Source organism: Hypanus sabinus, chromosome 29 (genome assembly GCF_030144855.1).
Source record: "Hypanus sabinus isolate sHypSab1 chromosome 29, sHypSab1.hap1, whole genome shotgun sequence".
NCBI lineage: Eukaryota > Metazoa > Chordata > Chondrichthyes > Myliobatiformes > Dasyatidae > Hypanus > Hypanus sabinus.
Genome location: NC_082734.1, coordinates 33,599,939 through 33,623,366, shown reverse-complemented (window position 1 = coordinate 33,623,366; position 23,428 = coordinate 33,599,939). Strand labels below are relative to the sequence as shown.

Genomic DNA, 23,428 nt, shown 5'->3' with positions numbered 1-23,428 from the left:
TGCATCACAACCAGAGGAGTGTCTCCTGTGTGTTTATTCAAATCTTGGGGGGGGGGGTGGGGCAGGGGTAAAGGAGGAGAGTGGAATAGGCGGTGATGGGAGTGGGGAGAGGCAGAAGAGGGCGTGGTTTGGGAAAGGGGTATGGGAGAATGGGATATGAAAAGGTGGGGAAGTGTCTGGACGGGGGAGAGGGAGGAGTGTGTGGGGGAGGGCCAGGGAAAGGGTGTGGAAGAAGGGCAGGAGTGGTGGGAGAGAGGGGGAGGGCACAGACAGAGGAGGAACAGCTAAGAGAGAGTAGTGGCGGAGTGAGGGTAGGAGACTAGAAGGTTGTGGGAGGGAGGGGAGGAGAGGGAGGGTGAAGGGGAGGAGAGGATGGGGCCAGTGTGAGGCAGGTAAAAGGTCGAAGGAGGCAGAGAGAGAGAGGAGTAAGGGAGAATGGGTAGGTCGAAGGGGAGGGGAGGATGCAGGTGACCCCGAATTAATCCTCTCGTTCTGATGTGCTGTGCCCCTTCTCCCCAATCCAGCACAGCAGTGACACAGAGGACAGAGGGAGGGTCTTCCGTCTGATCTCCACACCCCCTCACTTCTCCTGCTCATTCGGCCGCAGACTCTGCCTCATCCCCGGACCCCAGTCTCTCTCGTCCAGTGTCGCCAGAGTCCATGGAGTGCCTAAAGAACCCAAACTGGAGGGAAGGAGAGGGTAGGGTCAGACTCTGCCAGAATCCCCCACCCTAACACCCACACCCCTCTGCATCACTATCACCCCCATCCCACCTCTTTCTCCTCTTCCCCACACCCTCTGTGACTTCTTTCTTTCCCCACACCCCTCCGTTTCTGTAACTACCTTCCCCTACCCCCACCCTCCCGTGACTCGCTGTCCCCCTAGCCTTTCCAAGCTCCATTGTGCGATGAGCCCACCTGTTCGATCGGACCGGTCTATCCACTCCCCCATCCCTGAACAAGGGGAGAGGAACAGTAGCTGGTTGTTCCAGGTGTGTCCTCATTGAACTGAGACACAACCTTCTTAACCATGGATCTCCACTACTTCCTCTCCCTGCTTTGTCGATTCCGCACACCCCAGGGGCTTTTTAAATATTTCTCCCACCCTTCCTGATTACTTGCTCTCCCCGCTCACCAGACTATCGAAACTCCCTTGGACTTCAAATATTTTGTGTAATCTTTCCTGACTACTTGCTCTCACCACTGAAATAACTGTCAGAGGCCTTAACGCTTGCAGATGTTTCCCCTCAGCTTGTTTGACTGTGAGGCTTTCCCTCTGCATGATAAAGTGGTGAAAGACTCCAGGAACACAGATGTCTCCCACAAAGGTTCTTATCACTTGCAGTAGTCGCTTCCTCAACTGGCCAAGATCAGTCAGGACCATTAAGTGTTTAATTCACTTGCCCTACCCCTCTCAGTCAAAATCCATTAAACAGTAGATGTTTCCTGTGAGCTTCTGCCCTACTTGTTTACAAAATCCCTCAGGATTCTATGTTTCCAATGTTTTTACGATTACGCACGCATCACTTTGTTGACTGTCAAAATGGCTGAGGTCAACCAATGTTTCACCACAGCGTTTTGTCAACAGATGCACTTGGTCTATATTTGAAAGTCAGGACTTCTCCCCCAAGTTATAAGCCACTCTACTCTGATCTATGTCCCTTTAACCACGAGTACCCAGGGCAAACAGGTGGGACACACCCTTGACAGACATGGACATACAGGAAATCAGAACCACCTTGAAGAGGGCAAAGACGACGAGTGTGAGCAGGAGTAGGCCTCCAATTGTGCCGCCAGCGATGAGAGGGGCCAGCGAAACATTTGGGTTCACTTCGATGTCTGTCACCACCTGTGGGGCAGAGGATGGGGCAGCAGTGAGGGAGGGCTGGGGAGAGGGGAGGTCCACTCGACACTGGATCCAAGTCCCTCATTATCCCAGTGGTCCCCACCACACCCCTAACACCTCCCCGTCTCTGTGTCCACATTCTCCCCTACACCCCTCCCCGTCCCCATGACACCCACCCTCCCTGTCTCTGTCACCTACTTCCTCTGCTATACCCCTCCCATCTCCATGCCCCCACCCTCCCTTACAATCCTCCCATCTCCATGACCCCCCACCATCCCCTACAACCTCCCTCATCTCCGTCACCTACACCCTTCCCAACATCCGTCACCTACACCCTTCCCATCTCCGTCACCCACACCCCTTCATCTCCGTCACCCACACCCTTCCCATCTCCGTCACCTACACCCCTCCATCTCCGTCACCCACACCCCTCCCATCTCCGTCACCCACACCCCTCCATCTCCGTCACCCACACCCCTTCATCTCCGTCACCCACACCCCTCCCATCTCCGTCACCCACACCCCTTCATCTCCGTCACCCACACCCCTCCATCTCCGTCACCTACACCCCTCCATCTCCGTCACCTACACCCCTCCATCTCCGTCACCTACACCCCTCCATCTCCGTCACCCACACCCCTCCCATCTCCGTCACCCACACCCCTCCATCTCCGTCACCCACACCCCTTCATCTCCGTCACCCACACCCCTCCATCTCCGTCACCCACACCCTTCCCATCTCCGTCACCCACACCCCTTCATCTCCGTCACCTACACCCTTCCCATCTCCGTCACCCACACCCCTCCCATCTCCGTCACCCACACCCCTCCCATCTCCGTCACCCACACCCCTCCATCTCCGTCACCCACACCCCTTCATCTCCGTCACCCACACCCCTTCATCTCCGTCTCCCACACCCCTTCATCTCCGTCACCCACACCCTTCCCATCATCCGTCACCTACACCCTTCCCATCTCCGTCACCTACACCCTTCCCATCATCCGTCACCCACACCCTTCCCATCTCCGTCACCCACACCCCTCCATCTCCGTCACCTACACCCTTCCCATCTCCGTCACCCACACCCCTTCATCTCCGTCACCCACACCCCTTCATCTCCGCCACCCACACCCCTCCCTCATCTCCGTCACCCACACCCCTCCCCATCTCCGTCACCCACACCCCTCCCCGTCTCTGTCACTCACAGCCCTTCATCTCCGTCACCCACATCCCTCCCGTCTCCGTCACCCACACCCCTTCATCTCCGTCACCCACATCCCTTCATCTCCGTCACCCTCACCCCTCCCCATCTCAGGCACCCACACCCCTCCCCTCCCCATCTCTGTCACCCTGCCTCCTTTACACCCCTCCTTGACCCCGTCAGCCCTCCCCATCTCCGTGAGCCCCTCCCTCTGCCGGATACCGGTCTCTCACCACCGCCTGTCGGAAGTGTGCGTCTCCTGGCGATCGGTCTGCAAACCACGTCTTGTCAAATCCCACCTCGATCCTGCTCCACAGCCCCAGGCGGCCCCCCTGGTGAATCTGTGGGGTAACAGAGTGAGATGGGAGTGCTGGTGGGGTGGGACGAGGGTGAGGGCTCCTCCTTTCCATTGCCACTCCCAAGGGAGGAGGTGGCTGGGTAGGGGAGAGAACGAGAGGGGGATGAGGGGTTGGTGTGGCAGTGTGGGAAAAAGGATGGAGGGGAGGGGAGAGTGAGATGTTGAGGAGGGGAGGAGAGGGTGGGTGAGGGAAAGGTGGGGGCAATGGTGGACTGCAGGACCTTACCTCAGCTACAACTGATCCCATCACCTTCCCTTCCACGTCGAAAATAATAGCCAAACCCTCCTTCAGACTCTTAACCTGACACCGAATCTCCAGGCACAGTGCAATCCCACAGTCCTGTCAGCAGAGTGCGGAGCAGAAAAGGTGTGAGTGTGAAACCGTACAGCTTTCGATGGGTGCCCTCTCCTGAAAGAACGCGGTCCCTCCTCCCTTCGACACTCCCCACCAGTCAGTGTCTGACCTACCCTTATACATCAAAATCCCTCTGTCCCTCGATACCTCCCACCATTCACGACGTCTACCCTCATACACTGAGGAATAACAGAAAGTTGAACATTACCGGGAGAAGATAGGATTCCATGAAATTGTGGGAGGAGGACCGCACGGACACACGATTCTGTGAGGCAGGCAGGCAGGTCGAGATGGGATTCTGTGTGGAAAGAGAGAGGGTATTGTTCACACACACACACCACACAGAAAAAAAGTGAGAGCGCCTGGGTGAGGCAGTGAGGGGGAGAGTGGGTGAGAGAGTGGAGAGCGGGGGAGTGTGTTGGGGTGAGGAGGGAGGGTGGAGACAGGGAGGGACTCCAGGATGTCGTGTTTGATGACCCATCCCAGGGAGAGTGTGAGGGAGTGAGGGGGAGAGTGGGTGAGAGAGTGGAGAGCGGGGGAGTGTGTTGGGGTGAGGAGGGAGAGAGGGAGGGGAGGGTGGAGACAGGGAGGGACTCCAGGATGTCGTGCGTGATGACCCATCCCAGGGAGAGTGTGAGGGAGTGAGGGGGAGAGTGGGTGAGAGAGTGGAGAGCAGGGGAGTGTGTTGGGGTGAGGAGGGAGGGTGGAGACAGGGAGGGACTCCAGGATGTCGTGTGTAATGACCCATCCCAGGGAGAGTGTGAGGGAGTGAGGGGGAGAGTGGGTGAGAGAGTGGAGAGCGGGGGAGTGTGTTGGGGTGAGGAGGGAGAGAGGGAGGGGAGGGTGGAGACAGGGAGGGACTCCAGGATGTCGTGTGCAATGACCCATCCCAGGGAGAGTGTGAGGCAGTGAGGGGGAGAGTGGGTGAGAGAGTGGAGAGCGGGGGAGTGTGTTGGGGTGAGGAGGGAGGGTGGAGACAGGGAGGGACTCCAGGATGTCGTGTGTGATGACCCATCCCAGGGAGAGTGTGAGGGAGTGAGGGGGAGAGTGGGTGAGAGAGTGGAGAGCGGGGGAGTGTGTTGGGGTGAGGAGGGAGGGTGGAGACAGGGAGGGACTCCAGGATGTCGTGTGTGATGACCCATCCCGCCCCTTGACTCACCGAGCTTCTCTCGGACGCAGTGACATTCCATATAGGGTGGGTCCCAGTTCCCACTGGGATGGAGAAGGTCACCACGATAGGGAGGGGCCACCTCCCTGAGTTTTTCACCTGGAATGGGAGGGGCATCCAGTGTGGTGGTGGGAAGGAAGAGAGTTAGTACTTCACTGACCCTTGGTGCTCCCCAGCCCCTCCCACACCATCCCAGCTCGCAATGGGATCTTTCTGTGTCGTGCTGGTGAGGGGTTTACCTGGTGCCTCAGAGGCCCCACAGTTCAGGGATAGGAAGAGGGGACATTTTATGAGCTGGGTCCTCCCCTGTAACCTCCCTACCCAAGAGTCAGAGGCAAATCTGACTTAAAATGGATGCCGAAGGTGGGAAATGGAGACGAGGGGCAAATCTAGCTCAAAAACGTCTGAGGGAGAGAAACGGCTCAAAATGTACAGTGGAGTAAATATGGCTTCTAAAGGAATTGGAATTGGCTTTTTGTTATCATAGATACAGTGAAACGCTTTGTTCTGCACGCAGTCTGTACAGATCTGGTCACCACATCAGCGTAACAAGGTAGTGCAGGGGAAAATCAAAAGCAGAAGGCAGAATAAAGTGTTACAGTTACGGAGAAAGTGCAGTGCAGGCAGACGAGTTGCAGAGGCCACGATGAGGTAGATAGTGAGGTTGAAATCATTCTTACTGTACAAGGGGATTGGATTGTCAATAATCTTACAGCAGCACCGTAGAAGCTGTCATCGGTCCTGGTGGGACGTGCTTTCAGGCTTTTGTATCTTCTGCCCGATGGGAGGGGGAGAAGAGAGACTGTCCGGGATGGTTGTGATTGATTGTGCTGGCTGCTTTGCTGGGGCAGTGGGAAGCGTAGACAGAGTCCATGGAGGGGTTGGGGGCTGGTTTCGGTGATGTGCTGAGCTGCGACCACAACTCTCTGCGGTCACAGGCGGAGCAGTTGCCATACCGAGCCGCGATGGATCTGAATCGGATGCTTTCGGTGGTGCATCGGTAAAAACTGATGAGTGTCGATGGGGGCAGGTTTTGATAACCTCCTGAGGAAGTAAACCTGGGTCAAAATGTCTCATAAATATCTCAGTATTAACTACTGAGGGGCAAATGTAGTTCAAAATGGACCAGTGAGGGGGCAAAGCTGCCTTAAGCTGAATGCTCGATGGGGTAAAAACAGTTCAAAATAGTCACCCAAGGGCGTAAACAAGCACAAAATAGACAATCACGGCACAAACATAGCTCAAAACAAGCACCCTCAGAGAAATTTTGCTCAAAATGTTTGCCCAAGGAGTCAACTCTCAAAAATTGACATGTGGTGCAAAAGAGGGAAATGTGACTCAAAATGGAAGCCCAATGGGGCAAATTCAGGTGGGGGGGTACATTAGACTCACCTGGTATGCGTGTTTGACCAACTGGACCTCTTGCTGTCCCAGGGTGAAATGGGCATGTCTGGTGAAATTCAGCCTGGGGACAGGGAGATGGGGGGAGTGATTGGGTGAAGGGGTTAGAAAGAGGAGATTGGGGAGGGGGGAATGTGGGGGAGGATTCAAGGGTTAGAGGAAGGGGAAAAAATGGCAAAAAGGGGGAAGGATGGGGAGGGGGTGTTGGGGAGGGAGATTTGGGGAGGGGGTAGTTGGGGAGGGGTGTTGGGGAGGGAGATTTGGGGAGGGGGTGGTTGGGGAGGGGGCGTTGGGGAGGGGTGTTGCGGAGGGGTGTTGCGGAGGGGTGTTGGGGAGGGGTGTTTGGGGAGGGGTGTTGGGGAGGGGTGTTTGGGGAGGGGGTGTTGGGGAGGGGGTGTTTGGGAGGGTTGTTGGGGAGGGGGTGGTTGGGGAGAGGTGTTGGGGAGGGGGAGATTGGGAAAGAGAGGAGGGCAGAAAGGTAATGTCATATAAAGATTGGAAAAGCTGGGTAGAAACATTTCGGATCTTCAGAGGTTTGGACAGTCACAGAAACGGGGAGAGGGGAGACGGATTGAATCCACAGTTTGGGAGGTTAAGTCTCAGAATAGGAAGGGGTCGGTGCTGGACAGTCAAGGCTTGTATCAGCTGGGACCAGACTGAAATGCCTCTGCCAGGAGGGGGCTGGGGTGGGAGTTCCCTTTCCTGGGGGAGGGCAATTACAGATATGGAGGGATGGGACATTTACAAGGCTAGTGGAGATTTCCTGTCACCTTGGGACCATGTTAGAACTTCCTCCCTCGAGAGGAGGCTGGAGAAGGGTCTGACTTTCAGAGATGGGAAGTGGTGAAGGGGAGGGAGGGGGTATTGAAGGATAGGCGGGGTCTGAGGGAAAGAGAGAGACTCACTGGGCGGCGCTGACATCAGCAGCATAACGGAGAACAATCTGTCGGGAGAAGGTACTCTCGTTGGTGATATGGTGTGGTGATTGGCTGAGGAGGAAGTAGGGGAGGGGGAGGCGGGAGAGGGGAGAGTGAGAGAATGGGAAAGAGGGGGTGAGAGGAGGGAGTGGGAGTTGAGAGTGGGGTTTAAGGGGGAGAATGAGGTTTGAGAGGGGGAACAGAGGGGTTTGAGAGGGGGAGTAGGAATTGAGAGGGAGAGGTGTTTGGGGGAGAGGGGTTTGAGGCGGAGTAGGGATTGAGAGGGAGAGGGGTTTGAGGGGGTAGTGGGATTTGAGGGGGAGTGAGGTTTGAGGGGGAGTAGGGTTTGAGAGGAGGAGTCAAAAAGGGAGTGGGGGTGAGGGGGAGATGAGAGGGGGTGTGATGGGGTGTGAGAGGGTTGGTGAGAAGATGGTGGAAGAGGAGGGTGGTAAAAGGATGGAAAATGTTAGTACAACACAAAATACTTTCTTACATTGTATATCTAAACTGTACTCATGCCCTTTGCATGAGTGATGAGATGGGTTGGAAGGAGCTTCACCCTCTATCTGACCCCAGGAGTGTGTGATGGGACGGTGTGGAGGGAGATTCACTCTGTGTCTGACCCCGGGAGTGAGTGATGGGACAGAGTGGAGGGAGATTCACTCTGTGTCTGACCCCGGGAGTGTGTGATGGGACAGTGTGGAGGGAGATTCACTCTGTGACCGACCCTGGGAATGTGTGATGGGACGGTGTGGAGGGAGATTCACTCTGTCTGACCCCGGGAGTGTGTGATGGGACGGTGTGGAGGCAGATTCACTCTGTGTCTGAACCCGGGAGTGTGTGATGGGACGGTGTGGAGGGAGATTCACTCTGTGTCTGACCCTGGGAGTGTGTGATAGGACGGTGTGGAGAGAGATTCACTCTGTGTCTGACCCCGGGAGTGTGTGATGGGACAGTGTGGAGGGAAATTCACTCTGTGTCTGACCCTGGGAGTGTGTGATGGGACAGTGTGGAGGGAGATTCACACTGTGTCTGACCCCGGGAGTGTGTGATGGGACAGTATGGAGGGAGATACACTCTGTGTCTGACCCCGGGAGAGTGTGATGAGACTGTGTGGAGGGAGATTCAGTCTATATCTGACCCTGGGAGTGTGTGATGGGACGGTGTGGAGGGAGATTCACTCTGTGTCTGACCCCGGGAGTGTGTGATGGGATGGTGTGGAGGGAGATTCACTCTGTGTCTGAAGCCGGGAGTGTGTGATGGGACGGTGTGGAGGGAGATTCACTCTGTGTCTGACCCCGGGAATGTGTGATGGGACGGTGTGGAGTGAGATTCACTCTGTGTCTGACCCTGGGAGTGTGTGATGGGACAGTGTGGAGGGAGATTCACTCTGTATCTGACCCTGGGAGTGTGTGATGGGACAGTGTGGAGGGAGATTCACTCTGTGTCTGACCCCGGGAGTGTGTGATAGGACAGAGTGGAGGGAGATTCACTCTGTGTCTGAACCCTGGGAGTGTGTGATGGGACGGTGTGGAGGGAGATTCACTCTGTGTCTGACCCTGGGAGTGTGTGATGGGACGGTGTGGAGGGAGATTCAGTCTATATCTGACCCTGGGAGTGTGTGATGGGACGGTGTGGAGGGAGATTCACTCTGTGTCTGACTCCGGGAATGTGTGATGGGACGGTGTGGAGGGAGATTCACTCTGTGTCTGACCCTGGGAGTGTGTGATGGGACGGTGTGGAGGGAGATTCACTCTGTGTCTGAACCCTGGGAGTGTGTGATGGGACGGTGTGGAGGGAGATTCACTCTGTGTCTGACCCTGGGAATGTGTGATGGGACGGTGTGGAGGGTGATTCACTTTGTGTCTGACCCTGGGAGTGTGTGATGGGACAGTGTGGAGGGAGATTCACTCTGTATCTGACCCTGGGAGTGTGTGATGGGACAGTGTGGAGGGAGATTTACTCTGTGTCTGATCCTGGGAATGTGTGATGGGACGGTGTGGAGGGAGATTCGGTCTATATCTGACCGTGGGAGTGTGTGATGGGACGGTGTGGAGGGAGATTCACTGTGTGTCTGACCCCGGGAATGTGTGATGGGACGGTGTGGAGGGAGATTCACTCTGTGTCTGACCCCGGGAATGTGTGATGGGACAGTGTGGAGGGAGATTCACTCTGTGTCTGACCCCAGGAGTGTGTGATGGGACAGTGTGGAGGGAGATTCACTCTGTGTCTGACCCTGGGAGTGTGTGATGGGACGGTGTGGAGGGAGATTCACTCTGTGTCTGACCCCGGGAATGTGTGACGGGACGGTGTGGAGGGAGATTCAGTCTATATCTGACCCTGGGAGTGTGTGATGGGACGGTGTGGAGGGAGATTCACTCTGTGTCTGACCCCGGGAGTGTGTGATGGGACGGTGTGGAGGGAGATTCACTCTGTGTCTGACCCCGGGAATGTGTGATGGGACAGTGTGGAGGGAGATTCACTCTGTGTCTGACCCCGTGAGTGTGTGATGGGACAGTGTGGAGGGAGATTCACTCTGTGTCTGATCCCGGGAGTGTGTGATGGGACGGTGTGGAGGGAGCTTCACTCTGTGTCTGACCACGGGAGTGTGTGATCGGACGGTGTGGAGGGAGATTCACTCTGTGTCTGACCCCGGGAGTGTGTGGAGGGAGATTCACTCTGTGACCGACCCTGGGAATGTGTGATGGGACAGTGTGGAGGGAGATTCACTCTGTGTCTGACCCCGTGAGTGTGTGGAGGGAGATTCACTCTGTGACCGACCCTGGGAATGTGTGATGGGATGGTGTGGAGGGAGATTCACTCTGTGTCTGACCCCGGGAGTGTGTGATGGGACGGTGTGGAGGGAAGGCACCTGGTAGAGACGATGGTGAAATTCACATTCCTGTCCTCTGAGTCTGGAGTTTCGATGTCGAATTCAGCTTCGAAGGTTACCTGTGGGACAGAAATAGGAGGGTGAAGAGCTGTTAGCGGGTGAGGTGAATTCACCCCGTTTGAGAAAATGCCTCTGCTCCCAGGAGTTGGAGCGCATTGCTGATCCGTACTGGGAAGGGCAATGCAAATGGACCGAGGCATGGTGACGTTGTGATGTTTGGGGGGCGGGGGAAAGGAGGGAGAGAGAAAGTGGGAAAGAGTGGGAAGGGAGGGAGTGAAGGAGAGCGGAGGGAGGAAGAGAGGAAGAAAGAAGAAGCTGTTAGGGCAGGGAGCGAGAATGGAGAGACAAGAGGGGAGAACTGGAAATAATTCGGAGAGAACCATCAAGAGAGTGAGACAGTGTGACAGAAGGAGTCACTGGACGGATGGGAGAGAGAGAGGGAGGGAGGGCGGGATGGGAATAAAGAGATAAGGCGGATGAGGGGGTAGTGACGGGGAGAGTGGGAGGGACGGTGAGAGTGGGAGAGACAATAGACAATAGGTGCAGGAGAAGGGCATTTGGCCTTTCGAGCCAGCACCACCTTTCAATCTGACCATGGCTGTTCATCCACAATCAGTCCCTGTTCCTGCCTTCTCCCCATATCCCTTGACTCTGCTATCTTTAAGAGCTCTATCTAATTCTTTCTTGAAAGCATCCAGAGAATTGGCCTCCACTGCCTTCTGAGGCAGTGCATTCCATCGATCCACAACTCTGGGTGAAAAAGTTTTTCCGTATCTCTGTTCTAAATGGCCTACCCCTTATTCTTAAACTGTGGCCTCTAGTTCTGGACTCACCCATCAGCGGGAACATGCTTCCTGCCTCCAGCGTGTCCAATCCCTTAATAATCTTATATGTTTCAATCAGAACCCCTCTCATCCTTCTAAATTCCAGTGTATACAAGCCCAGTCGCCCCAATCTTTCAACATATGACAGTCCCGCCATCCCGAGAATTAACCTCGTGAACCTACGCTGCACTCCCTCAATAGCAAGAATGTCCTTCCTCAAATTTGGAGACCAAAACTGAACACAATAGTCCAGGTGGGATCTCACCAGGGCCCTGTACAACTGCAGAAGGACCTCTTTGCTCCTATACTCAACTCCCCTTGTTATAAAGGACAGGGAGAGGGGGAGGGAGGGGGGAGAGGGAGGGATGGGAACAGGGGGTACAGAGGGATGGGGAGAGGCAAGGGATGGGGATTTAGTTTAGTCAGGTGTTTAAATTGAAAAATTAGTTTTGATTGTCATGGTACTGGGGTACGGTGAAATGCTTTATCACACAGATCATTTCACCTTATTGGTACATCGAGCGAAAACAATAAGCGAATGAAGAATGAAGTGTTGGAGTTCCGGAGAAAGTGCAGTGCAGGCAGACAATGTACCAAAGGTAGATTGTGAAGTTACAACTCCATCTTTTAAGGGAACCATTCAATGGTCAACAGTGGGATAGGAGATGTCCTTGAGCCTGGTGGGACACGCTTTAAGGGTTTTGTACCTCCTGCCCAATCGGAGGGGAGGGGGGAGAAGAGAGGATGTCTGAGGTAGAGGGGTTTTGATTACGCTGGCTGCTTTACCGAAGTGTGGACAGAGTGCACGAGTTGGTCCTCTGGTAGAGGGAGGGGGAGGGGCGATCGTTCTGCTGTTTGTGTGTCGAAGTCGGGGGGGGGGCCTTGGGGATCTGATGTTTCTAACATCCGTTCTTGGGGGTTTCTTGTTTTGTGGGTGTCTGTGAAGTGTAAGACTTTCAGATTGTATACTGTATACATTCTCTGATATTAATAGTGGATGCATTAGTGATAATTTTTCAAAACTCCTTAGATTCTGGATTAGTTCCTGAGGATTGGAGGGTGGCTAATGTAACCCCACTTTTTAACAAAGGAGGGAGAGAGAAACCGGGGAATTATAGACCGGTTAGTCTGACATCGGTGGTGGGGAAAGTCGGTTATCAAAGATGTGATAACAGCACATTTGGAAAGGGGTGAAATCATCGGACAAAGTCAGCATGGATTTGTGAAAGAAAAATCATGTCTGATGAATCTTATAGAATTTTTTGAAGATGTAACTAGTAGAGTGGATAGGGGAGAGCCATGGATGTGGTATATTTAGATTTTCAAAAGGCTTTTGACAAGGTCCCACACAGGAGATTAGTGTGCAAACTTAAAGCACACGGTATTGGGGGTATGGTATTGATGTGGATAGAGAATTGGTTAGCAGACAGGAAGCAAAGAGTGGGAGTAAATGGGACCTTTACAGAATGGCAGGCAGTGACTAGTGGGGTACCACAAGGCTCAGTGCTGGGACCCCAGTTGTTTACAATATATATTAATGATTTAGACGGGGGAATTAAATGCAGCGTCTCCAAGTTTGTGGATGACATGAAGCTGGGCGGCGGTGTTAGCTGTGAGGAGGATGCTCAGAAGATGCAGGGTGTCTTGGATAGGTTAGGTGAGTGGGCAAATCCATGGGAGATGCAATTTAATGTGGATAAATGTGAGGTTATCCACTTTGGTTGCAAGAACAGGAAAACAGATTATTATCTGAACAGTGGCTGATTAGGAAAAGGGGAGATGCTATGAGACCTGGGTGTCATTGTGCACCAGTCATTGAAAGTGGGCATGCAGGTACAGCAGGTGGTGAAAAAGGCAAATGGTATGTTGGCATTCATAGCAAAAGGATTTGAGTACAGGAGCAGGGAGGCTCTACTGCAATTGTACAAGGCCCTGGTGAGACTGCATCTAGAATATTATGTGCAGTTTTGGTCCCCTAATCTGAGGAAAGACATTCTTGCCATAGAGGGAGTACAGAGAAGGTTCACCAGATTGTTTCCTGGGATGGCAGGACTTTCATATGAAGAAAGACTGGATCGATTAGGCTTATACTCACTGGAATTTAGAATATTGAGGGGGGATCTTATTGAAATGTATAAAATTCTAAAGGGATTGGACAGGCTAGATGCAGGAAGATTGTTTCCGATGTTGAGGAAGTCCAGAACGAGGGGTCACAGTTTAAGGATAAAGGGGAAGCCTTTTAGGACCAAGATGAGGAAAAACTTCTTCACACAGAGAGTGGTGAATCTGTGGAATTCTCTGCCACAGGAAACAGTTGAGGCCGGTTCATTGGATATATTTAAGAGGAAGTTAGATATGGCCTTTGTGGCTAAAGGGATCAGGGGGTATGGAGAGAAAGCAGGTACAGGGTTCTGAGTTGGATGATCAGCCATGATCATACTGAATGGCGGTGCAGGCTTGAAGGGCCGAAGGGCCTACTCCTGCACCTATTTTCTATGTTTCTATTAAATTGAACCATTTGGAGGGGAGACTGGTTTCTGTGATGTTCTGAGCTGTGTCCACAACTCTCTGCGCTTTCCTGCGATCACGGGCAGAGCCGTTCCTATATCGAGCGCGATGCATCCAGGTCAGAAGCTTTCTCTGGTCATCGGTAAAATTTGGTGAGGGTCAACAGGGACACACTGAATTTCACGGCTAACTCGGCGTGTTCGTGAGCTTCTTGTCTGTGACAACTGCATAGTTGTACCAGAATAGGATGTTGGTGACGTTCACTCAGGGAAGCTCTCTATTGTCTCGACCTCAGTGGAAAGAGGATTATATCCATTAACTCAGTTAGTCCAGCACAGGGTCTGTTTCAGAGCTCTCTGCCCTCCGTAACACTTGAAAGGCTCAACACTACCCAGGACCCAGCAGACCACCCCCAACACCCCCCATCCCCACAGGAAACCCAGCCACCACCGCCGATGCATGTCAACTGTATCAACTTCAGGACTGAGATTCCTCACTCAACTCCTAAACCTCACCACCTCCCCCAGGATGGCACAGGCCCAGGAAACTGCACAGAACTAGACCCCCGACCCGACCTTCTAACTGCCCGCCGAGCCCACATCCTGTCCTGACCAGGAGGTACCCACTCTACCCTCATTGTTCCTTGGTCCAAGAACTGGTACTCCCTCCTGATCGCACTGTAGGCTGGACCCTACAGCTCAGGAACTGCATGAATGAGGAGGCAGCTCCTCGTCACTACCTCCAAGGGCTGCTTGAGGATCCCAAATCCCAGAATGCACGAAAAGGAAATCCCCCTGCGAATTGTGGCAAAAGAAAGAGACTTACCCGTGATCCTCGGAGAAAAACGGGACCTCTCACAAGACAGGTGAGTGTCTCTGATTCCCCGCGCTCTCCTTTCACCTCCCCACTACAGGCAACAGGGGAACTACCTGCCTGAAGTTCAATATCACGGATCAGACACAGAGTGGATCTCCCTCCACACCATCCCATCACACACTCCCGGGGTCAGACACAGAGTGAATCTCCCTCCACACCTTCCCATCACTCACTCCCGGGGTCAGTCACAGAGTGAATCTCCCTCCACACTGTCCCATCATACACTCCCAGGGTCAGACACATAGTGAATCTCCCTCCACACTGTCCCATCACACACTCCCGGGGTCAGACACAGTGAATCTCCCTCCACACTGTCCCATCACACACTTCCGTGGTCAGACACAGAGTGAAGCTCCTTCCCCACACTGTCCCATCACATATATAGATTGAAGCTCTCTCTACAACACCCCATCACACACTCCCAGTGTCAGACAGAGGGAAGATCTCTCCACACTGTCCCATCACACACTCCCGGGGTCAGACACAGAGTGAATCTCCCTCCACACCGTCCCATCACACACTCCCGGGGTCAGACACAGAGTGAATCTCCCTCCACACCGTCCCATCACACACTCCCATGGTCAGACACAGAATGAATCTCCCTCCACACCGTCCCATCACACACTCCCGGGGTCAGACACAGAGTGCTGCTCTCTCCACACCGTCCCATCACACACACCCGGATCAGTTATAAAGTGAATCTGCCTCCACACCGTCCCATCACACACTCCCGGGGTCAGACACAGAGTGAAACTCCCTCCCCACCGTCCCATCAATCATTCCCAGGGTCAGACACAGAGTGAATCTCCCTCCACACTGTCCCATCACACACTCCCGGGGTCAGACACAGTGTGAATCTCCCTCCACAACGTCCCATCACACACTCCCAGTGTTAGACACAGTGAAGATCTCTCTACACCGTCCCATCATACACTCCCGGGTCAGACACAGAGTGAATCTCCCTCTACACCGTCCCATCACACACTCCCGGGGTCAGACACAGAGTGAAACTCCCTCCACACCATCCCATCACACACTCCCGGGGTCAGACACAGAGTGAATCTCCCTCCACACCGTCCCATCACACACTCCTGTGGTCAGACACAGAGTGAATCTCCCTCCACACCGTCCCATCACACACTCCCGGGGTCAGACACAAAGTGAATCCTCCACACCGTCCCATCACACACTCCTGGGGTCAGACACAGAATGAAACTCCCTCCACACCGTCCCATCACACACACCCTGATCAGTTATAAAGTGAATCTCCCTCCACACCGTCCCATCACACACTCCCGTGGTCAGACACAGAGTGAATCTCCCTCCACACCGTCCCATCACACACTCCTGGGGTCAGACACAGAGTGAATCTCCCTCCACACCGTCCCATCACACACTCCCGGGGTCAGACACAGAGTGAATCTCCCTCCACACCGTCCCATCACACACTCCCGGGGTCAGACACAGAGTGCTGCTCTCTCCACACCGTCCCATCACACACACCCGGATCAGTTATAAAGTGAATCTGCCTCCACACCGTCCCATCACACACTCCTGTGGTCAGACACAGAGTGAATCTCCCTCCACACCGTCCCATCACAGACTCCCGGGGTCAGACACAGAGTGAATCTCCCTCCACACCGTCCCATCACACACTCCCGGGGTCAGACACAGAGTGAATCTCCCTCCACACCATCCCATCTCTACACCTGGGTCAGACACAGAGTGAATCTCCCTCCACACCGTCCCATCACACACTCCTGGGGTCAGACACAGAGTGAGTCCCCCTCCACACCGTCCCATCACACACTCCTGCGGTCAGACACAGACTGAATCCTCCACACCGTCCCATCACACACTCCAGGGGTCAGACACATAGTGAATCTCCCTCCACACCGTCCCATCACACACTCCCGGGGTCAGACACAGAGTGAATCCTCCACACCGTCCCATCACGCACTCCCGGGGTCAGACACATAGTGAATCCTCCACACCGTCCCATCACACACTCCTGGGGTCAGACACAGAGTGAATCCTCCACACCGTCCCATCACACACTCCCGGGGTCAGACACAGAGTGAATCTCCCTCCACACCGTCCCATGACACACTCCCGGGGTCAGACACAGAGTGCAGCTCTCTCCACACCGTCCCATCACACACACCCGGATCAGTTATAAAGTGAAACTCCCTCCACACCGTCCCATCAATCATTCCCAGGATCAGACACAGAGTGAATCTCCCTCCACACCGTCCCATCACACACTCCCGGGGTCAGACACAGTGTGAATCTCCCTCCACACCGTCCCATCACACACTCCCAGTGTTAGACACAGTGAAGATCTCCCTACACCGTCCCATCATACACTCCCGGGTCAGACACAGAGTGAATCTCCCTCTACACCGTCCCATCACACACTCCCGGGGTCAGACACAGAATGAATCTCCCTCCACACCGTCCGATCACACACTCCCGGGGTCAGACACAGAGTGAATCTCCCTTCACACCGTCCCATCACTCACTCCCGGGGTCAGACACAGAGTGAAACTCCCTCCCCACCGTCCCATCAATCATTCCCAGGGTCAGACACAGAGTGAATCTCCCTCCACACTGTCCCATCACACACTCCCGGGGTCAGACACAGTGTGAATCTCCCTCCACACCATCCCATCACACACTCCCAGTGTTAGACACAGTGAAGATCTCTCTACACCGTCCCATCATACACTCCCGGGTCAGACACAGAGTGAATCTCCCTCTACACCGTCCCATCACACACTCCCGGGGTCAGACACAGAGTGAAACTCCCTCCACACCATCCCATCACACACTCCCGGGGTCAGACACAGAGTGAATCCTCCACACCGTCCCATCACACACTCCTGTGGTCAGACACAGAGTGAATCTCCCTCCACACCGTCCCATCACACACTCCCGGGGTCAGACACAGAGTGAATCTCCCTCCACACCATCCCATCTCTACACCTGGGTCAGACACAGAGTGAATCTCCCTCCCCACCGTCCCATCACACACTCCTGGGGTCAGAGACAGAGTGAGTCCCCCTCCACACCGTCCCATCACACACTCCTGCGGTCAGACACAGACTGAATCCTCCACACCGTCCCATCACACACTCCAGGGGTCAGACACATAGTAAATCTCCCTCCACACCGTCCCATCACACACTCCCGGGGTCAGACACAGAGTGAATCCTCCACACCGTCCCATCACACACTCCTGGGGTCAGACACAGAGTGTAACTCCCTCCACACCATCCCATCACACACTCCCGGGGTCAGACACAGAGTGAATCTCCCTCCACACCGTCCCATCACACACTCCTGTGGTCAGACACAGAGTGAATCTCCCTCCACACCGTCCCATCACACACTCCCGGGGTCAGACACAAAGTGAATCCTCCACACCGTCCCATCACACACTCCTGGGGTCAGACACAGAATGAATCTCCCTCCACACCGTCCCATCACACACACCCTGATCAGTTATAAAGTGAATCTCCCTCCACACCGTCCCATCACACACTCCCGTGGTCAGACACAGAGTGAATCTCCCTCCACACCGTCCCATCACACACTCCCGGGGTCAGACACAGAGTGAATCTCCCTCCACACCGTCCCATCACACACTCCCGGGGTCAGACACAGAGTGAATCTCCCTCCACACCGTCCCATCACACACTCCTGTGGTCAGACACAGAGTGAATCTCCCTCCACACCGTCCCATCACACACACCCTGATCAGTTATAAAGTGAATCTCCCTCCACACCGTCCCATCACACACTCCCATGGTCAGACACAGAGTGAATCTCCCTCCACACCGTCCCATCACACACTCCCGGGGTCAGACACAGAGTGAATCTCCCTCCACACCGTCCCATCACACACTCCCGGGGTCAGACACAGAGTGAATCTCCCTCCACACCATCCCATCTCTACACCTGGGTCAGACACTGAGTGAATCTCCCTCCACACCGTCCCATCACACACTCCTGGGGTCAGACACAGAGTGAGTCCCCCTCCACACCGTCCCATCAAAAACTCCTGCGGTCAGACACAGACTGAATCCTCCACACCGTCCCATCACACACTCCAGGGGTCAGACACATAGTGAATCTCCCTCCACACCGTCCCATCACACACTCCCGGGGTCAGACACAGAGTGAATCCTCCACACCGTCCCATCACGCACTCCCGGGGTCAGACACATAGTGAATCCTCCACACCGTCCCATCACACACTCCTGGGGTCAGACACAGAGTGAATCCTCCACACCGTCCCATCACACACTCCCGGGGTCAGACACAGAGTGAATCTCCCTCCACACCGTCCCATCACACACTCCCGGGGTCAGACACAGAGTGAATCTCCCTCCACACCGTCCCATCACACACTCCCGGGGTCAGACACAGAGTGCAGCTCTCTCCACACCGTCCCATCACACACACCCGGATCAGTTATAAAGTGAAACTCCCTCCCCACCGTCCCATCAATCATTCCCAGGGTCAGACACAGAGTGAATCTCCCTCCACACCGTCCCATCACACACTCCCAGTGTTAGACACAGTGAAGATCTCCCTACACCGTCCCATCATACACTCCCGGGTCAGACACAGAGTGAATCTCCCTCTACACCGTCCCATCACACACTCCTGGGGTCAGACACAGAGTGAAACTCCCTCCACACCATCCCATCACACACTCCCGGGGTCAGACACAGAGTGAATCTCCCTCCACACCGTCCCATCACACACTCCTGTGGTCAGACACAGAGTGAATCTCCCTCCACACCGTCCCATCACACACTCCCGGGGTCAGACACAAAGTGAATCCTCCACACCGTCCCATCACACACTCCTGGGGTCAGACACAGAATGAATCTCCCTCCACACCGTCCCATCACACACACCCTGATCAGTTATAAAGTGAATCTCCCTCCACACCGTCCCATCACACACTCCCGTGGTCAGACACAGAGTGAATCTCCCTCCACACCGTCCCATCACACACTCCTGGGGTCAGACACAGAGTGAGTCCCCCTCCACACCGTCCCATCACACACTCCTGGGGTCAGACACAGAGTGAATCCTCCATACCGTCCCATCACACACTCCCGGGGTCAGACACAGAGTGAATCTCCCTCCACACCGTCCCATCACACACTCCCAGTGTTAGACACAGTGAAGATCTCCCTACACCGTCCCATCATACACTCCCGGGTCAGACACAGAGTGAATCTCCCTCTACACTGTCCCATCACACACTCCTGGGGTCAGACACAGAATGAATCTCCCTCCACACCGTCCCATCACACACTCCCGGGGTCAGACACAGAGTGAAACTCCCTCCCCACCGTCCCATCAATCATTCCCAGGGTCAGACACAGAGTGAATCTCCCTCCACACTGTCCCATCACACACTCCCGGGGTCAGACACAGTGTGAATCTCCCTCCACACCATCCCATCACACACTCCCAGTGTTAGACACAGTGAAGATCTCTCTACACCGTCCCATCATACACTCCCGGGTCAGACACAGAGTGAATCTCCCTCTACACCGTCCCATCACACACTCCCGGGGTCAGACACAGAGTGAAACTCCCTCCACACCATCCCATCACACACTCCCGGGGTCAGACACAGAGTGAATCTCCCTCCACACCGTCCCATCACACACTCCTGTGGTCAGACACAGAGTGAATCTCCCTCCACACCGTCCCATCACACACTCCCGGGGTCAGACACAAAGTGAATCCTCCACACCGTCCCATCACACACTCCTGGGGTCAGACACAGAATGAATCTCCCTCCACACCGTCCCATCACACACACCCTGATCAGTTATAAAGTGAATCTCCCTCCACACCGTCCCATCACACACTCCCGTGGTCAGACACAGAGTGAATCTCCCTCCACACCGTCCCATCACACACTCCCGGGGTCAGACACAGAGTGAATCTCCCTCCACACCGTCCCATCACACACTCCCGGGGTCAGACACAGAGTGAATCTCCCTCCACACCATCCCATCTCTACACCTGGGTCAGACACAGAGTGAATCTCCCTCCCCACCGTCCCATCACACACTCCTGGGGTCAGAGACAGAGTGAGTCCCCCTCCACACCGTCCCATCACACACTCCTGGGGTCAGACACAGAGTGAAACTCCCTCCACACCATCCCATCACACACTCCCGGGGTCAGACACAGAGTGAATCTCCCTCCACACCATCCCATCACACACTCCCAGTGTTAGACACAGAGAAGATCTCTCTACACCGTCCCATCATACACTCCCGGGTCAGACACAGAGTGAATCTCCCTCTACACCGTCCCATCACACACTCCCGGGGTCAGACACAGAGTGAAACTCCCTCCACACCATCCCATCACACACTCCCGGGGTCAGACACAGAGTGAATCTCCCTCCACACCGTCCCATCACACACTCCTGTGGTCAGACACAGAGTGAATCTCCCTCCACACCGTCCCATCACACACTCCCGGGGTCAGACACAAAGTGAATCCTCCACACCGTCCCATCACACACTCCTGGGGTCAGACACAGAATGAATCTCCCTCCACACCGTCCCATCACACACACCCTGATCAGTTATAAAGTGAATCTCCCTCCACACCGTCCCATCACACACTCCCGTGGTCAGACACAGAGTGAATCTCCCTCCACACCGTCCCATCACACACTCCCGGGGTCAGACACAGAGTGAATCTCCCTCCACACCGTCCCATCACACACTCCCGGGGTCAGACACAGAGTGAATCTCCCTCCACACCATCCCATCTCTACACCTGGGTCAGACACAGAGTGAATCTCCCTCCCCACCGTCCCATCACACACTCCTGGGGTCAGAGACAGAGTGAGTCCCCCTCCACACCGTCCCATCACACACTCCTGGGGTCAGACACAGAGTGAAACTCCCTCCACACCATCCCATCACACACTCCCGGGGTCAGACACAGAGTGAATCTCCCTCCACACCATCCCATCACACACTCCCAGTGTTAGACACAGTGAAGATCTCTCTACACCGTCCCATCATACACTCCCGGGTCAGACACAGAGTGAATCTCCCTCTACACCGTCCCATCACACACTCCCGGGGTCAGACACAGAGTGAAACTCCCTCCACACCATCCCATCACACACTCCCGGGGTCAGACACAGAGTGAATCTCCCTCCCCACCGTCCCATCACACACTCCTGGGGTCAGAGACAGAGTGAGTCCCCCTCCACACCGTCCCATCACACACTCCTGGGGTCAGACACAGAGTGAAACTCCCTCCACACCATCCCATCACACACTCCCGGGGTCAGACACAGAGTGAATCTCCCTCCACACCGTCCCATCACACACTCCTGTGGTCAGACACAGATTGAATCTCCCTCCACACCGTCCCATCACACACTCCCGGGGTCAGACACAAAGTGAATCCTCCACACCGTCCCATCACACACTCCTGGGGTCAGACACAGAATGAATCTCCCTCCACACCGTCCCATCACACACACCCTGATCAGTTATAAAGTGAATCTCCCTCCACACCGTCCCATCACACACTCCCGTGGTCAGACACAGAGTGAATCTCCCTCCACACCATCCCATCTCTACACCTGGGTCAGACACAGAGTGAATCTCCCTCCACACCGTCCCATCACACACTCCTGGGGTCAGACACAGAGTGAGTCCCCCTCCACACCGTCCCATCACACACTCCTGGGGTCAGACACAGAGTGAATCCTCCACACCGTCCCATCACACACTCCCGGGGTCAGACACAGAGTGAATCTCCCTCCACACCGTCCCATCACACACAAATGTCCCTCTCTGCCCTCTCCCCTCCTCCCCCACACAGGAGTATCCCACAACCCCCTCACCTGGTCAAGGACGACTCTTTTGAAGTTAAGCCAGTTGGGATGGTGGAAGTTGAGCTGGGCCATGTAGGAGTCATCACCAGCGTTCTCCAAGGACACTTGTACTCTCAGCACTGTGTCCCTCCCTAGCACCAGCTCGCTTCCACTGCAAAAGCAAAGACACAGCATTGCTCCTGTCTCCCGACACCACATCATATTATCAGACTCCCGGCATTATCTCCAACCCGATGAAGCAGAGCGGACATGCCTATCGTCATCAAGGGAACAGGCCCTGCAGCCCATCGTGCCCATCCTGACCTCGTTCAGCTGGTCCTAATTGCCCATGTTTGGCCTGTTTTCCTCCAAACCTCTCAATAGACAATAGGTGCAGAAGTAGACCATTCGGCCCCTCGAGTCTGCACCGCCATTCTGAGATCATGGCTGATCATTCACTATCAATACCCAGTCCCTGCCTTGTCCCCATATCCCTTGATTCCCCTATCCATCAGATATCTATCTAGCTCCTTCTTGAAAGCTCCTATTGATTCTTTTAAATATGCCTTAATCAATTCCTCTGGGAGCTTGTTCTGTATACAGACCACTTCCCCCCCCCCCCCGGTGAAAAAGTTGCCCCTCAGGTTCTTAGTAAATCTCTCCACTCTCTTCCTAAACCTGAGCCTTCTGGTTCCTGAGTCCCCATCCCTGGGAAAAGACTGTGTGCATTCACCACACGAGGGGTGAGGGAGGGAGAAGGGGAGTGTGAGCAGGAGGGGTAGTGGAGGGGATGGAGAGGTGAAAGTGGAGGTGAGTGGCAGGTGGGGGTGGAGGGGACAGTGGTGTACAGGAGAAAGTGGGGGGGAGAACAGCAATGGGGCAGACAGCAGGACAGTGGAGCAGACGGGGGGGTGCTGGAGCAGACTGGGGGGTGGAGCAGACGGGGGGAAGAGTGGAGCAGACGAGGGGTCAGTGGAGCAGACGGGGATGGTGGAGCAGATGGGCGGGCGGTGGAGCAGACGGGAAGAGTGGAGCAGACGGGGACAGGGGTGTAGACTTACCTAGAGAAATTGAAGAGGATTCGGAGGTAGTCTGGACAAAGACTCCCCAATGCGCAGTCTCGCTCGAAGAACAGCTGATGTCAGTGAGACAGAGAGAGATCACAGTGAAAACCTGGCAGACTTTCTGGCATGCA

General features: G+C 54.8%; 1 protein-coding gene across 1 annotated transcript in view; it reads right to left on the bottom strand.

Annotated features, from left to right (window-relative positions):
• Positions 1-23: 23 nt before the first annotated feature.
• The window catches only part of LOC132383222 (integrin alpha-X-like), a 67,173-nt gene continuing 43,768 nt past the window's right edge, over positions 24-23,428 (bottom strand). Inside the window, exons 19-30 of the mRNA XM_059954125.1 lie at positions 23,295-23,368; positions 22,264-22,405; positions 14,298-14,405; positions 10,120-10,199; positions 7,236-7,319; positions 6,322-6,394; positions 4,921-5,028; positions 3,970-4,059; positions 3,633-3,746; positions 3,282-3,389; positions 1,739-1,849; positions 24-683 (exon numbers count right to left, since the gene is read on the bottom strand). Of these exons, the coding sequence (XP_059810108.1) occupies positions 594-683; positions 1,739-1,849; positions 3,282-3,389; positions 3,633-3,746; positions 3,970-4,059; positions 4,921-5,028; positions 6,322-6,394; positions 7,236-7,319; positions 10,120-10,199; positions 14,298-14,405; positions 22,264-22,405; positions 23,295-23,368 (1,182 nt within the window). The 3' untranslated portion in view covers positions 24-593. The remainder of the gene's footprint in view (positions 684-1,738; positions 1,850-3,281; positions 3,390-3,632; positions 3,747-3,969; positions 4,060-4,920; positions 5,029-6,321; positions 6,395-7,235; positions 7,320-10,119; positions 10,200-14,297; positions 14,406-22,263; positions 22,406-23,294; positions 23,369-23,428) is intronic.